This window comes from Oryctolagus cuniculus, chromosome 6 (assembly GCF_964237555.1).
Source record: "Oryctolagus cuniculus chromosome 6, mOryCun1.1, whole genome shotgun sequence".
Taxonomy (NCBI): domain Eukaryota; kingdom Metazoa; phylum Chordata; class Mammalia; order Lagomorpha; family Leporidae; genus Oryctolagus; species Oryctolagus cuniculus.
In genome coordinates this window covers 167,176,198-167,193,730 of record NC_091437.1, presented here as the reverse complement: position 1 = coordinate 167,193,730, position 17,533 = coordinate 167,176,198, and the positions used below count along the sequence as shown (strand labels likewise).

General features: G+C 61.0%; 1 protein-coding gene across 1 annotated transcript; it reads left to right on the top strand.

Annotated features, from left to right (window-relative positions):
* Positions 1 to 5,704: 5,704 nt before the first annotated feature.
* LOC100342609 (lymphocyte antigen 6D) lies at positions 5,705 to 16,195 on the top strand. Its single transcript, XM_070075907.1, has 4 exons — positions 5,705 to 6,215; positions 11,437 to 11,931; positions 12,817 to 12,915; positions 15,148 to 16,195. Exons 2-4 carry the CDS (start codon positions 11,880 to 11,882, stop codon positions 15,330 to 15,332), a joined length of 336 nt encoding a protein of 111 aa, XP_069932008.1. The 5' UTR covers positions 5,705 to 6,215; positions 11,437 to 11,879; the 3' UTR covers positions 15,333 to 16,195.
* Positions 16,196 to 17,533: the final 1,338 nt, after the last annotated feature.

Sequence of the window (17,533 nt, the reverse complement as noted above, 5' to 3'; positions counted from 1 at the left end):
ACCCGCCTCGTGTGTACCAACGTCCCCAGCTGCACCCCTGTCGGGAACAGCTCCTAGCTGAGCCGCGTGACAATCTGTGTTCCAAAAATCAACACTCGTACCTTTTGTTTAAAAAAATTTATTTATTTATTTGAAAAGAGAGAGTTACAGAGAGGGAGAGGGAGAAGGGTGGGGGGAGGAGAGAGAGAGGTCTTCCATCCGCTGGTTCACTCCCCAAATGGCCTCAATGGCCAGAGCTGGGCCAGACTGAAGCCAGGAGCCAGGAGCTTCTTCCCGGTCTCCCATGCAGGTGTAGAGGCCCAAGGACTTGGGCCATCCTCCACTGCTTTCCCAGCCATAGCAGAGTGCTGGATGGGAAGTAGAGCAATCAGGACTTGAACTGGTGCCCACATAGTATGCCGGCACTGCAGGCGGTGGCTTTACCCGCTACGCCACAGCACCAGCCCCCACTCATAACTTTTTCTTTTGAACTTTGGAGCAATTAAGTGGAAAGAAAAGGAAGATAAACATTCTTATCTTTGTTTACAAAACTGTATCTTCCCCAAGGGCTGTAATTTGGAACTCTCCGGAAGAGCTCTCTGGAGTCCCAGTCCCGGCTTCAGTCTGACGAGTCGGCGGCTCTCGCTTTGTGAATGTTCGAGTCGTCAGAGACCTGTGTTTAAGGAGAGCGGGGAGCCTTCTCCACCACCCTGCATGTGGGCACTGTTGGAGCCCCGCTGCTCCACTCCTGATCCAGCTCCTGCCTCGGCCTGGGACAGCAGCGGAGGACGGCCCGGGTGTCTGGGCCCCTGCACCCACGTGGGAGACCCGGATGGCGCTCCTGGCTCCTGGCTTCAGCCTGGCGCAGCCCTGGCTGTTGTGGTCATCTGGGGAGTGAACCAGCAGATGGAAGACCTCTCTCTCTCTCTCTCTCTCTCTCTCTCCCTCTGTAACTCTGCCTTTCAAATTAAAAAAAAATTAAAAAAATAAGAAGCCCAAAGTGACTGTCATCACGGCTGGCATCACCCCAGGCCATCAGCCCCAAGACTTCCCACCACCCCGTGCCCTCTGCATCGCCCACACACCCAGGGAAGCAGGGCCTGGGGCCACAGCTCTGCCAGACCCTGGACGACACGGCGTCCCCCAGGCTCCCCGGGGGCAGGGCAAACTCCAAAGTCAGAGACCGAATCTAGAACTTTGATCCCGGGGCGCTGGCCGAAGGTTTCTTTTCGAGCCCATAGAAGCCCTGCTCGCTGTGAAGCCAGGGTCATCTCCACAGCCGGGGCGGTGTGACCGGGCAGCAGAGCAGCCCTGGGACTAGAGGGATCTGCCTTAACAGTTAACTGGTGGGGACTCACGTATCTGTGAGCAGATAGGACAGAGCTGTGCAGAGCGTCCTCCATGTGGACACAGCGCAAAACACGTGCACACATGGATAGCGCAGACACGGCACACACTGTGCACACACGGATCACATGTAGACCTGCCCGCCACAGACCATGTGCCCACATAGCGCAGATATGACACACACTGTGCACACATGGATCACATGCAGGCCTGCCTGCCACAGACCATGTGCTCACATAGTGCAGACACGGCACACACTGTGCACACATGGATCACATGCAGGCCTGCCCGCCACAGACCATGTGCCCACATAGTGCAGACACGACACACACTGTGCACACACGGATCACATGTAGACACACCCGCCACAGACCATGTGCCCACATAGCGCAGACACAGCACACACTGTGCACACACGGATCACGTGTAGACCTGCCTGCCACAGACCATGTGCCCACATAGTGCAGACACGACACACACTGTGCACACACAGATCACATGTAGACCTGCCCGCCACAGACCATGTGCCCACATAGTGCAGACACGACACACACTGTGCACACACGGATCACATGTAGACCTGCCCGCCACAGACCATGTGCCCACATAGTGCAGACACGACACACACTGTGCACACACGGATCACATGTAGACCTGCCCGCCACAGACCATGTGCCCACATAGTGCAGACACGACACACACTGTGCACACACGGATCACATGTAGACCTGCCCGCCACAGACCATGTGCCCACATAGTGCAGACACGACACACACTGTGCACACACGGATCACATGTAGACCTGCCCGCCACAGACCATGTGCCCACATAGTGCAGACACGACACACACTGTGCACACACGGATCACATGTAGACCTGCCCGCCACAGACCATGTGCCCACATAGCGCAGATATGACACACACATGTGCACACACGGATACAACACAAACACAACACACAACATGTGAACATGTAGATACTAGGCATGGCATGCAACATGTGCACATATAGGTATGGAACACACAACACACATACATACATGTGCACACATAAGTAACATATAGACACACAACAGAACATGGCACACATACATATGACATGCAACAGGCGACACACAGTCACCATGTAGATCTGTCACCAGAGGGAAGGCCGTGGAAGCCGTGGGGTTCTTGTCCTCACGCAAGAAAGAATTCAGACGTGAGTCAGAGAGCGGGGTGATGAGGCTTTACTGGGGACAGGGCATCCGTCAGAACGGGGGGGACAGAGAGAGAGAGAGTGCACAGTCGCTCTGTAGAGTAAATGCGGCCGCAACCAGAGACAAAGAAAGAGAAGCGACCCCTCCTCCCACATAGACCTTGACAAGTGGCTGCTCACAGCTGACTAGCGAAGCACTGCCCTGTGATCCTGTCCAGGGAGAGAGGACCTCCTGAGTTCTGCTTCTGTAACTCCAGTCTTATCCGTCCTAATAAACCTGCCCCCGGGATCTTCTACATCACACCAGGCCCACCGGCCACTGAAGTGCGGTCCTAAGTCACGCAGGCTGCAGTTTACACCCACCAGTGCTGTAGCAGCTAAGGTGTGACGCTCATGAGCCTATAAATACGGTAAGAAACGGGGGATTGGGGCTCAGTCCTCGGGAAATGAGTCCCGCTGAGCCTGCTGGGTAATAAACCGCTTGATCCTCCACTGTCTCTGGTGCCTGTTTGAACGGAGGGAGTCTTCCCACCTCGGATTTCTGCAACAACTCGGACTGGGGAGAGCGAGGTTTGTGGTTGATGGAGAGAACACACCCGGGCAGGCCAGGCGGGGGCTCAGCAGGGAGCAGAGGGCTGAGTCTGCTTGCACTCCCTGGGTTTTTAAGGGAGTCTGTTTACCACCCCCACCACCTCCCCTCTCCTCTAGGACAAAGGATGGGGTTCCTTAGCTGAAGATTAGCAAATTCCCCCCCAGATTTGCTGGCCTGGGCAGAGTGGGGGGGGCTCCCCTAGGGCGTCTGAGAAGGTTTCAGGGCCCCAGGTTACCGGGTCAGGCAGCCCCTTTGGTCCTGAGGAGAGCATTCTCCTGGGAGCTGTCCCTGGGGGGAGGGCTGGGAGCACCTGGGAGGTCATCAGGGTCTGGGCAGGACTCTGAAGTGGGAGACGCGGGGCTTCTGGGGCTTCCCAGTAGGTGCTGGTCCTCAGGCCCTTCTCACACACACAGAGGCTCAGTTTCTGACTTCCTGCCTAACAGATACATCATACAACACACACATGCACAGAGACCGTGTAGACACGTCATACCACACATGCACATACAGAGACCATGTAGACACGTCATACCACACGTGCACGTACAGAGACCATGTGGACATGTCATACAACATGTACACACAGACATGTAGACATGTCATATCACACGTGCACAGACACCATGTAGATGCTTCACATAACATGTGCACACACAGACACCAGGTAGACACATCATACAACATGTGTACACAAATACCATGTAGACACATTATACCACATGTGCACACACAGATACTGTGTAGACATATCATACCACACTTGCACACACAGAGACCATGTAGACACGTCATACCACAGTGCACACACAGAAACCGTGTAGACATGTCATATCACATGTGCACACAGTGTGTAGACACGTCATATCGCACACAGTGTAGACATGTCATACCACATGTGCACACACACTGTGTAGACATGTCATACCACACATGCACACACAGACGGTGTAGACACGTCCTGCCATGTGTGCACACACAGCACACGTGTGCTATGACATGTGTCAGCTTGGTTTCACAGCCTGTTTGTAGGAGCGTGTCTTGTGTTCCACACACAGAGCTGATTCTCCCATTCCAGTCCCGAGTGGCTTGGCGCTGACCCCCCGAAGGCTGCACCCTGGCCAGCACTGGCTGGGCAGTGGCCAGGGATGGCGGGAGCTGCCTCTCCCCGCACAGCGCCGAGGCGGATTCCAGACGGCACACAGAGCCACCGCTCACCCTGTGGCTGCCGTTAGAGAATCAGACACGGGCAAGCTGGGTGCGGGGGCCCAGGCTGATCTGTCTGCAGCGCAGCCTGGGTGGGCCCGGGGTCCCCGTGCCGAGGGCGTCGCTGGTGGCGGGGGTGCTTTAGGGGCCCTGCTTGTGAGCCTGTGGCTGCCCGTGGCTCAGCCCTGGGGCTCACGTCGGGAGATGGCCATGGGAGCCTGGAGCCCGCTGAGCTATCATCTTCCGTTTCTGTCGCAGCCCGGTCAGCCAGGGTGTGGTCACAGTGCTGCGGACCCCCAGCTTCCCCCCGAGAAATCGTCGTCAAGGACCCTTCCAGACCGGATTCTCCCCCGAGAGGGACGGGACACAGGCACTCAGCCCGCCTCCTGCAGGTAGGGGATCCGCACGTGGGAGCCCCTTCCTCGAACGAGGGGCCCGCCCCTCACCGACACTGCTGCAGGAGGCAGAGGGGGCAGGGTGCTCAAGGGCAAGCTGGAAACTCCTGGAAAGTCCCGGAAACCCCAGCCTGTGGCCACCGCCTCTCCCCCGGCTGAGGGATCACAGGGAGCTGCGCCAAGGGCACTCGGCCGGGAGACGTGGGCCGGGCCGCTTGCCGGCTGCTGGCAGCGCTGATGCCCGGGAGTCAGGCCTGGGGGTCCTGGGTCCGAGGCCATATCCGTCTCAGGTTAGCAGGAGAGCTTTCGAAGGGAGTGGAAGGGGGGTTGGGACCAAGCGGCCGGAGGGCAGGGCCAGCTGCACGTTGGCACTGGCCGGGCGGACAACTCACAGTGGCTGCTTGCCACCTGCGGTTGTCGTCCCTGCCTCAGGACGCAGCCGGTGCCTCGCCCGGCGTCCGGAATCCTCAGACAAGCCCCGCTGGCCCGCTGGGCTCAGCGTGGGTCTGAAACCGACCTGCTTATCAATATTTCTGAAATCAATAAGCAGTGTGGGTTAAGAGAAGAATTCTGAATACTGGCTCAAATAGACCAGGCAGCATGGTAAATTTTTTTTTTTTTTAAGCTTTTTTATTTAGTGAGGGAAATACGTAGGAGAGTGAGGGCTTGGTCTAATGGAGAAAGAAAAGTCCGGAAATTGAGCTGAGGCCACACGGAGCCGAGAGCAGGCTGGGAGCCACGTGCAGCAGGCGACTGGTTCTGAGCGGCTCCCGGCTCAGCGGAGTGAAGGCAGAGCGCAGGGACCCTGGGCAGCAAAGGCCACGCAGGGAACAGGGGTCCAGGGCCGGGCGGGCCCACCGTGCTCCAGGCCTTTGTCCACCTCCAAAGGGGCGTGGCCACGTAGCCCAATTGGCAGATGGGCGCACAGGTGGGGTCCCTAGGGGCCTGAGGTCACACAGGGGCGTGGTGAGGGCGTGGTCTCCCGCTCACAGACCTGATCAGTCTATCCTGTCGGCTGCCTCCAGGAGGCTTGGGCTGAGGGAGGGGCCGGGCCGGCTGCTTCGTGTCCATTTCCCGCATCGGTGCGGAAGCTGCGTCTCCCAGAACAACGTGGGTCGGATAGTAGGAGGGGGCATTTTAAAAAAAAAAAGATTCTTGTATTGATTTGACAGGCAGGAGAGAGGTCTTCCGTCCGCTGGTTCACTCCCCAAGTGGCCGCGCGACAGAGGGCGCTGGGCTGGCCTGAAGCCGGGAGCCAGGAGCTTCCTCCGGGTCTGGCCTGGGGCCGAGCCCTTGGGCCGTCGCTCATGCTCACCTCAATTCCTGGCCCCGGCCTGGGCCTCTGTCGCTGTGACTGTCTCCCGAGGAGCCTTCACGGCCACACAAGACCCCAGGGTATACCCTCCAACTGGAGATGATCGGCACCGCAGCCACAGGCCCGGCCTGGACGCCCCATTCTCACCTGCCGGCCCTGCCCTTCAGTGCTCACCACACTCGACCACAGGTACCCGTGCCCTTCTCTGAGCTGGGCTGTCCCTGCCCCGGGCTGCTCCTGGCCTGGGAGGCCCTGACATGTCCACTGAGCGGGCAGTCTCCCCGGGAGACGGACATGGTAGTGGGGACTGAGTGGCAGTCGGAGAATCCCAGTGCTGGACGCTGGGTGGGGGATGGGGGTGGCACAGCCCCAGGGGGCAGGCCGGGTGCTGGGGGATGGGGTGGCACAGCCCACGGGGCAGGCCGGGTGCTGGGGGATGGGGTGGCACAGCCCACGGGGCAGGCCGGGTGCTGGGGGATGGGGTGGCACAGCCCCAGGGGGCAGGCCGGGTGCTGGGGGATGGGGTGGCACAGCCCAGGGGGCAGGCCGGGAGCTGGGGGATGGGGTGGCACAGCCCACGGGGCAGGCCGGGCCTGTTGGCCGCAGTGCTGCTGGGAAGGGTGGTGTCCCCCCAGTGGGTTGGGTGGGAACAGCAATCAGCCTGTGAGGGGCCTGGGGAGGGGAACGCAGCAGCCTCAGACGCAGCCTGACCCCGATAACGCACAGGGTCCCGGCCGCCCCCAGGGAAGGCTCCCCGGACAGCCCTCTCTCAGCACCCACGGGTGGCCCGGCCTGACCACACGGAGCAATAAAACCGTCACGTCCTTCCTCCAGGGCGGGCGCCCGAGGGAGGCTCCTCTGCCCGCCCAGGGGGCTCCCCGTCTGACAGCACTGAGCAGGGAACGCCGGGAGGAGTCCACTCACTGACACTCAGCACACCTCTGTCCTGGGGGGGGGGGAGGGACACGGCAGGAAGGCCTGGACCCTTCCCTTATCAGCCGCAGTCTGACCACTGCGCGCTCAGCTCTGCCGCCCGCCCCGCCGGGTGCACCCTCTCCACCTACCCACGGGCCTCGCCGTCCCCAGGCTGAGTGACGGGCGCTCTCTCTCAGGTTCTGTCCCCCACCCCGTTCTGACGACGCCCGTACCCCTGCCCCCTGCTGACCGCCGCCCTCTGTCCCACCTTACCCCTGCCCCTTGCTGACCGCCGCCCTCTGTCCCACGCCTGAATTCTTTCTCGTGAAGAGCCTGCCCCTCCCGCCGCCGCCACCGCTGCGTTGTGTCAGGTGCTTGGTGGCAGCCGCAGGGAGCAATCCTGGAAAACAGTTGGGGGCCCCTCCTGCGGAGTGGCGGGAGGAGGGGGCTGGGAGAGGGAGGCGGTGGGGCAGGGCGCAGGGCTGAGTCCCACAGGGAGACTGGCAGGTGCGGCCTGTCTGCAGCTCAGGCGGGTGCTGCTCTGGGGGCTGAGGCGCTCCTGGTCCCTCCCACCTTCCGGCCCGCAGCGCTCCCCACCCCCAGCCCACCCTGAGTTCCCAGGGAGAAGAGTTGATCTCAGCAGCTGCGCTGACGGGCCCCTACCCTGGCATTTCTCGTGACACATGTGCCCCAGGCCGGCGGCAGCACCGGGTCCAGAGTCCTCTGGGTGTGCTGCCCTGGGGGAGGGGCCCGGGCCTGAGCAACAGGGTGGGGTCCAACCGGGGCCTGAGGGCTATTGGCCTCTGGAGACTGGGCTGGCCGGGTCTTGGCAGCTTTGGGGACTCTGAGTCACTGGAGTGTTGGAGTGATTCAGGGGCCAAGGCCGCGGCTCCCCACATGGGGGCTCCCACGCCCTGGTGGGCAGACCCCAGTGCCCCATGCTGAGGGCCCACCCTGGGCCTGGGGGCTCGAGAGGGCTGTCCCAAGCCCACCTGCTTTGAACTGAGTGTGGGGATGTGGCCGAGCTGCTGACCACCCAGCCAGGGATGCAATAGACCCAGGAAGACCCTCCCATCCAGACCCCCGCCAAGGGCATGGGGGAGGGTGGGCCTTTTACACCCTCAACATCCGTCTGTGGCAGGCAGGGGTGCCGTGGTGAGGGATGGCAGGGGCTGCTCTCACGAGGGCTGGACGTGCCAGCTACCCTGGGAGGGTTTGCCCGTGTCCCACACTTTATGTGGTGGGCGCTGTGATGAGATCCACATCACAGAGAGGGAAACTGAGGCACAGAGAAGTGAAATAACTGTGCAAGGTCACCCAGCAGTCAGTGCCACTCTGCTCCCCTGTCACCAAGAAAGGGACAGTGCCCTCAAGCCTGCAGCACACTTGGCCCAGGAATCTCGGGGAGGGCTTTGAGCAGGGAGCAGCAGGAGCCAGCGGGGCTGTGGTCGGGGGTCTGCAGTGGGCAGTGCCCTGGTCAGGACCCTGAGCAGCAGGAAGGGTGCACAAGGTGGTGTTGGCAGTGAGCGGGGCTCAGAGGAACCAGAGGAATGCAGAGGTGTCTGGCTCGCCGGGGTTTTCTCAGCTCTGCATTGGTTTGGGTAAGGACGGTCTCGGGGCAAGCAGGGTAGCAAAGTGCTCAGTTCTGCAGGATGTGGGGGTGTGGTGGCCAGGGTTGGACGCTGTGGGCAGGAGCCTCTGAGGTCGGAGCCAACAGGCTCCAGTGGTGCCCCCTGAAATCCATGCAAGAGGAGACGGGGCCTGTTGCTGTGCAGTGCCCCCCACATTGGGGCAGGAGGACCACGGAAAGTGTGTAGAGGTGGCAAACAGTGGCTTGTGGCAAGGTCATCGGAGCTAGAACAGGGCTGGGAGTGCATGGGAATCTGGAGACCTCTCTGGGACCAGTGAGGAAGGAAGCCAGGGCGGGGTCGCGGGCTCGTGCCCCTTCTGGGCTAAGCACTTCGTTATCTCACTTGGTGCCACAGTCACCTTGGGTGGGTCCTGTGATTGCCTCCCCCCGATGACATCAGTGGGGCACACTGAGGTGATTCACGCCCCACAGCTGGTCAGTGAATTAGCGCTGGAGCAAGTGTGTGGAATTCTGAAGGGTGAGCCTTAACTGCCACTTGGGTTGACCCATTCCAGGAAATACCGCAACACTGTCTCCTCCACCTTCGCCACCACGTTTGCTAGCAAAGTCACCACTGCTGCCACTGTCACCACCATCATCATCACCACCCAAACCACTGTCACCATCACCACCACCACTGTCACCACCATCACCACCACCACCACCCACCACCACCATCACATCACCACCACCACCATCACATCACCACCAACACCATCACATCACCACCACCATCATCAGCAATACCACCATCACCACCACCAACACCCATCACCACCATCATCACTGTCATCACCACCACCAAAACCACTGCCACCAGTACCACCATCACCACCACTACCATTGCCATTGTCATCACTACCTAAGCCAATGTCACCATCACCACCACCACTGTCACCACCATCATCACTTCCATCACCACCACCACCATCACATCACCACCATCACTAACACCACTAGTCATACCATCACCCATCACCACCACCAACACCCATCATCACCATCTTCACCAACACCATCACTACCAATACTCATCACCACCAACACCACTGTCACCAGTACCACCATCACCACCACTACCATTGCCATCATCATCACTACCCAAACCACTCTCACCATCATCACCATCATTGTCACCACATTCACTATCATCACCACCACCAGCACCACCACCATTGTCACCTTCACTACCATCACCACCACCACTGCCATCACCACCACCATTGTCACCATCACCACCATCACTGCCATCATCATCATCATCATCACCACCCACACCACTATCAGTGTCACTGTTACCACCACGACCACCACCACTGCCATGTTCACCATCACCACCACCACCACCATCACCACCACCACTGCCATCATCACCACCCACAGCACTATCGCCACCACGACCACTGCCATGCTCACCATCACCAACACCGCTGTCACCACCACCATGACCACTGCCATGCTCACCATCACCAACACCGCTGCCACCACCACCATGACCACTGCCATGCTCACCATCACCAACACCACTGTCACCACCACCACGACCACTGCCATCATCACCAACACCGCTGTCACCAGCAGCACCACCATGACCACTGCCATCATCACCAACACCACTGTCACCACCACCACGACCACTGCCTTGCTCACCGTCACCAACACCGCTGTCACCAGCAGCACCACGACCACTGCCATGCTCACCGTCACCAACACCGCTGTCACCAGCAGCACCAGAGGCAGCTCTAAGCAGGGCTATGAGGGAAAGGAGCTACTGCACCCGAGCACTCGCATGGTCTGCTCTGTGCTCACGTCTGCTGCTACCTGCGGGCTGAAGTGGTCTCCTCACTGGAGATAACTCCCCTCCCTTTTCTTGAAACAATTCTGTCCATCTCTTCCACTTTAAAGCCTTCTCCCAGGAGGCAGAAACAATAGAAGGCGCCAGAAATGCGTCTCCCACCTGGCCAGCAGCTGCACTCATAAAATCCACCTGCCTTTGAGACCCCACACTACCGAGGACTCCCAGCTTCCAGGGGAGGCTCACGCTCAGCTCTCAGCCTGGGGCAGCCATGTGTGGGCTCCTGGGGTGGCCAAGGTGGGTGATGAGGACCCGGCCCCTCGGGTCCTGAGTGACAGCTGCGGCTCTCACCTCAGAGGACAGGTAGGGAGGGGGCAGCTGGTGCTGCGCCCCACCCTGATGGCTGCAAGCCCCCCCTCCCACTGGGTTGCCTGGAGAGACCAAGCTCGGCCCAAACAAACGCTCCTCCCTGGGACTGGTCATCAGAGTCTGTCCAAGGTGCTGTCTGGTGTCCTTATCACAGCTCTGCTGTTGCTCAGGGCTGACCCCTGCTCCCCTGACTTGGCAAACATGGTAGTGATACAGTTGCCAGGGAAACCTGGCCCCAGGCTTGGCTGCCTGTCGGAGAGGGGCTGTGGTCAGGGGTGGCTGCAGCGATTCTGTGAGGTGTGCCTGCAGGGTGGGGTGAGGCGGCATCGAAGTGCTGGGCTGCACCTGGCTGCTGGCCAAGCTCTGGGCGGGTGGGGCATGGTGAGCTTCCAGGGCTTTCCGGGGAGTCCCAGCCAGTGCGTCACACGTGGCAGGCTGGGGAGCGGAGAGTCACGAGTGGGCGTCGATGTGGCTGGGCCCTGGTGCGTGACAGCCGGCAAGGGAAGCGGACCTTGTCTTGGGGGCCTCGAGGCTGTCAGGCCACGTCCCCTCGGGGAGGACAGCCCTCACCCTGGCCAGACGCTTCTCCCCTTGGGCCCCTGGTTTCCTCATCCACAAAGTGGGGTCCAGAGCTCACCCCGGGGTCCTTGCAGCTAGAGAGGTCAGGTTTCCCGCTCTCCACATTTTCATTTGTGTGACAGAACCAGAGCCCCTCCCGCCTCCGTCCCGCCCCCAGCCCAGCGTCCCCGGCCCCGCAGCTGCTCCCACACAGTCGGGTAGCCCTGTGAGGATACAGGGGGAAGATGCAGGAGGAACCCGCCCTGCGACACCTGCCATCTCTGACTCCCAGCTTCCAGTGCTGCTGTAGTCCAGCCCCAGCAAACACAGAGAGCCAGCCCTGGATGGAGCAGGAGCAAAGGCTGAGTGGCTCACGGGGGACCTGGAGCACCAGGGCTGGGCAGATCCCAGGGATAGGTCCTGCTGTGGGCATACCTCAGGCATGACGCACCTGTGGATGCTGGGCCGGGAGCAGGTGAGCGCGGAAGCCCCGCCCGGCCCCACTGGAGCCCTATAAAGTCCAGCTGGGCTCCTCCTGTGCACACCTGTGCTCCACACTGAACGCCACCGCCGGCCCGGCCCAGGGATGAGGACCCAGCTGCTGTGGCTGCTGCCGCTGCTCCTGCTGGCACAGCCAGGTGAGTCGGAGGGCATCAGGACCCTGGCTGCTGTCCTGAGGGCCTGGGCTGACCTGGACGGCAGAGGCAGGCAGGGCTTCCAGGCACCCACAAGCATGGCTGGGGCTGCGAGCAGGGCCACAGCCTGAATCCTCACCTGGCTCCCGGAGCTGCCTGCACCTCTTTGCTATTTTTTAAAAAATAGATTTATTTATTTGAAAGGCAGAACTCCAGAGAGAGGGAAAGGGAGAGGAAGAAGGAGAGGGAGAAGGAGAGGTGAGAGAGAGATGGGGGCAAATCTTCCACCCACTGCTTCGCTCCCCAAATGGCCACAACAGCCAGGGCTGGGCCAGGCTGAAGCCAGAAGCCAGGAGCTCCACTGGGTCTTCCACAGGGGTGGCAGGGGCCCAGGCATTTGGGCCATCACCTACAGCCTTCCCAGGAGCGTTAGCCGGGAGCTGGATCGGAAGTGGAGGAGCAGGAGCTGGGACCGGCACTCTGATATGGGACGTGGGGGTCCCAAGTGGTGGCTTAGACCCCTGCACCCCAATGCTGGCCCCTCTTTGCCCTCCTGACTCCCGCAGAGGTGCAGGTGCGCTGGTACAGTCCTGGGGAGCTGCCCTCCACGGGCTGCGAGGGGCCCAGGGGCCCAGCATCCCTGGTGGCCTGGAACTCCAGCTGCCCAGAGCCTTGGTTTCCTGCTGGGGAAATTGGGCACTGCTGGGCCCTTCCGGAAGGCAGGGACAGGCCAGGTCTGTGCTGCTGCCTCCCCGGGGCCTGGGAGGAGCGGTGGGGGCTGGACGGGCTGGGGCCTTCCGAGATCACACGCACACCTGGGTGGCTGTGTGGGAGGCCAGGGCTGGGGGCAGGGCTTGGCCTCTGACCCCCTGGCCCCGCCTCCCTCAGCCCAGGCGCTGAGATGCCATGAGTGCACCGCGGTGGGGAACTGTGTCCAGCCCATCACTTGCCAAGACGCCACCCGCTACTGCCTGACCACATGGAACAGTAAGCACCTCTCCCCCAGGGTGGGGGCAGTGGGCGGTGCACAGAGCTGGTGCTTGAGGCCTCCAGCGGGCGGGGGGCTGATGGTGGAGGGGGAGGCTGGGAAGGCCTTGCATCTGAAGCAGGCGCTGACGTGGCCAGCAACGCTCTCAGCAAATGCCACACCTGTCCTGGCCCTCGTGGCTGCCCCATCCTAAGTCCTTAGGGAGAGTGGATGGGGTCATCCACACGCCGGGCTCCCCGTGGTGCCGGCACACAGGAAGTGATCAGGCAGAAAGAGGGGGTGTGAGAGCCCAGACTCTGGCTATTCATTGAGCCCTGATGACGTTCGCCAGCTGAGCCCTAATCCTGCTCACAGGCCCAGCTCTGATCCCTGTTCACACCAAACCCTGAGTCCCTGTCTACACTGAGACTTAACCCTGCTTACACAGCAAGCTCCCATCTTGGTCACAAGCTCAGCCCTGATCCTGGTCACACCTTGAGCCCTAATCCCTGAGCCCAGGTCACTCTCTTAGCCCTGATCCTTGATCTCACACCGGGCCCTGACCCATGATCACTCTCTGGGCCCTGATCCTTGACCACACACTGAGCCCTGATCCCTGGTCTATTTCTGGGCTCTGATCCTTGATCACACACTGAACCCTGATCCCTGGTCTCTCTCTGGGCCCTGATGCTTGATCTCATACTGAGCCCTGATCCCTGGTCACTCTCTGGGCTCTGATCCTGATCACACACTGAGCCCTGAGCCCTGGTCTCTGAGCCCTGATCCTTGATCACATGCTGAGCCCTGATCCCTGGTCTCTCTCTGGACCCTGGTCTTTGATTACACACTGAGCCCTGATCCCTGGTCACTCTCTGGGCTCTGATCCTTGATCTCACACTGAGCCCTGAGCCCTGATCCATGGTCACTCTCTGGGCCCTGGTCTTTGATCTCACACTGAGCCCTGATCCCTGGTCACTCTCTGGGCTCTGATCCTTGATCTCACACTGGGCCCTGACCCAAGATCACTCTTTGAGCCCTGAGTCTGCACACTGAGTCCTGAGCCCTGGTCACTCTCTGGGCCCTGGTCTTTGATGTCACACTGAGCCCTGATCCATGGTCACTCTCTGGGCTCTGATGCTTGATCACACACTGAGCCTTGATCCCTGGTCACTCTCTGGGCCCTGGTCTTTGATCACACACTGAGCCCTGATCCCTGGCCACTCTCTGGGCTCTGATCCTTGATCTCACACTGAGCCCTGAGTCTGCATATTAAGCCTTGATCCCTGGTCACTCTCTGGGCTCTGATCATTGATCTCACACTGAACCCTGATCCCTGGTCTATTTCTGGGCTCTGATCCTTGATCACACACTGAGCTCTGAGACCTGGTCACTCTCTGGGCCCTGATCCTTGATCACACACTGAGCCCTGAGCCCTGGTTACTCTCTGGGCTCTGATCCTTGATCTCACACTGGGCCCTGACCCATGATCACTCTTTGAGCCCTGAGTCTGACTGCACACTGAGCCCTGAGCCCTGGTCACTCTCTGGGCCCTGGTCTTTGATCTCACACTGAGCCCTGATCCCTGGTCACTCTCTGGGCTCTGATCCTTGATCTCACACTGAGCCCTGATCCCTGGTCTATTTCTGGGCTCTGATACTTGATCACACACTGAGCCCTGATGCATGGTCACTCTCTGGGCCCTGATCCTTGATCACATACTGAGCTCTGAGCCCTGGTCACTCTCTGGGCCCTGATCCTTGATCACACACTGAGCCCTGAGCTCTGGTTACTCTCTGGGCTCTGATCCTTGATCTCACACTGAGCCCTGAGTCTGCACACTGAGCCCTGAGCCCTGGTCTATTTCTGGGCTGTGATCCTTGATCACACACTGAGCTCTGAGCCCTGGTCACTCTCTGGGCCCTGATCCTTGATCACACACTGAGCCCTGAGCCCTGGTTACTCTCTGGGCTCTGATCCTTGATCTCACACTGGGCCCTGACCCATGATCACTCTTTGAGCCCTGAGTCTGACTGCACACTGAGCCCTGAGCCCTGGTCACTCTCTGGTCTCTGAGAGCCCTGAGCCCTAGTCACTCTCTGAGCCCCAGCCCTATAGTGGTTACCTCTTGCTGTACATCCTGTAAGGCTGGGGAGTGATGTGGAGGCCGGGCAGGCTGTCAGCAGACCTGAATGTGCTGAAGGGCAGGAGCGGGTGTCATGGCCTCGGTGAACACCCCACCCTGTCCTCTGTAGGTCCCCCTGGCCAGAGAACGTTTGTTATCAAGTCCTGCGCTTACACCTGCCCTGGCTACCAAGAGAGCCTGGCTTACTCCAGGGCTTCCTGCTGCAACACGGATCTCTGCAACGGCGCTGGGAGCCCCAGGGCCCGCTGGGGGCTGCTGGCCCTCAGCCTCGGCGTTGCCTACCTCTGCACGTAGCAGGGCCTCGGCCCTTGGAAGGTGCAAGGCTGCAGGACTAACCAGGTCCCCTCGTGCCACCAACTGGCTGTGTGACCGCAGGCGTGGCACCTCGGAAGGATTCCAGAGAGAGTGGGCAGAGCGTGAGCCTGGCTGGAGACCCTGGACGCAGCAGCGCCTGTGCCGGTGCTGGCTGCTGTCCAGGGTGCTGTTTGGGGGAGTTTGCCCCCTGCTGGCCTCTGGGGCTAGCGCAGTTAGGCACCACGCCTGCAAAACCTGGTGCTAATGCCAGGGTCGGGGCAGGCACCCTGGACACCCTCACTGTGGCTCTGGGGACCCTCAGAGAGTCTGGAGTCCTCCTCCACCACGTCAGCTGAGCAGGAGACCCCAATGGACGCCGCTCCTCCCCCCTTGCCTGGCTCTCAAATGGGCACCTGTCGTTTGGAACGGAAACTCTGTAAATGGGATTGGAAACCGGCCAGCCTGTGGAGGAAGGCCGCTGCCCACATGGCACAGATGCAGCCCGAGGCACCGTGTGGTCAGCGCTGGTGACAGCTGGGCAGGGGCAGCCAGCGCCAAGCTGCAGCTCGTGGTTCCAGAAGGGCCCCGTGCCTCTGCCAGGGCAAAAGCTTCGACCGCAGCCAGAACTCGGCGCCTGTGAATTCCATTCGACCACAACCAGAACTCAGCGCCTGTGAATTCCATTCGACCACAACCAGAACTCAGTGCCTGTGAATCATTGCAGACTCTGAGAGCTCCGGGAGGGGGCAGGGTCAGCACTGGGCTCCAGACGCCTGGGAGACTGGACTCAAGCCCAGTGTGACAGCCTTGATCGGTTTGTGAGTCCTCACGGACCAGGTCCACTTTCAATAAAAGTCCCCCCCAGAGTGGACGTCCACCGTGGTGCATGTGGGGCTCTCTCCTCGCGGCTCAGCCTGCTTCCCCTTGGGCTCTGTGGAGAGACATGGGCTTCCCCACGGAGAGGTCCCTGCCTGTCCCTCAGCAGGGAGGGGGCACGGGGCCCCTCGCTTTTGCAGTCTTGGAGCTGGGTGGGGGTGGGTGCAGCATGGAGGGCAGGAGCCCCAGGGCCTTCCTAACAGCAGGGCCCCCCCCCCTCCGCCTCAGCAGGCCCTGCTCTGCCTCTGCCTGTGCCTGCCCTGCCGCTCCCTCCCGGAGCCCCGAGCTGAGACCCACACCCTCGGGCTGGCTCCCTGGCACGTCACGTGTCCGGCAGTGACACACGGGAGTCCTGTGTGCACAGCCAGGCCACGGAACAAGCGCACCTGTGGGCACAGCCACCCGACGAGTGCCAGCTGTTGGAGGGGACCGGTGACTGCTGGTCAGGGCTGTGTCTGGCCTTGGGCACAGCACACGCTGCCCGTGCTGAAATACCACGATGTGCTCAGCGATGCATTAATCAGAGAGAGGAAAAGACCTGGGGGTGGGTGGGGGTGGGCAGGGGTCTACAGGCTCCTCCAGTATGTGTGAGAGGAGGTGGGGGGACCCATTGATGGTCCCTCCTGTCCCACTCGCACACCGGGTGTGGTGGGTCAGTACTCGAGGGTGCTGGCCCGCCTGCCTCCCCATCCCCATGCTCTCAGACCTGAGCCACAGGGATGCCTCCAGGATGGGGACCAGGACACCAGCCTGGCCGCGTGGGCCAGGGCTGCAGCGGTGGGGTGGGGCTGGGCAGGACCGAGGTCCCCACAGGATACTGCCCACCGCGGGGCGCCATGGCACTGTCCTGTCTGTCTTTAGCGCCTATTATGGGGGCAGAGCCCAGGACTACCCCCGGCCCCGGCTCCCCGGCTCCCCGGCGGGCACATTCTCCCCGTGTGTCCCCGTGCTGACCTCTTGCCTCTGCATGGGCTCCCACCAGGCAGTGCCCAGGAGAGGGTGGCAGGTGTGGGGTGTCGGGGCGTGGGGGAAGGTCGTCTGTGCTGAAAGGAGTCACAACTCCCTAGTCAGGATAGCCCTGCCCCTGCCCAGCCCATCCTGACCCCCGCAACGGGAACCTCTGTGCCTTCCTCGCTCCCCTGCCCCTGGCCCTGTGGCCCCCAGTTCACTCCATGTCTGCTTCTGGGAAGACTGTGGCTGGGTGTGGGGGTGGGGAAGGGACACACTCAGGCTGGGCCTGGCTGTGTGGCCCCCATGGGAGCAGGTGACGTCCTTTAGAAGGGCCAGGTGTGGGGTGGGGGCGGGTGCAGGAACCTGGGGGCTGA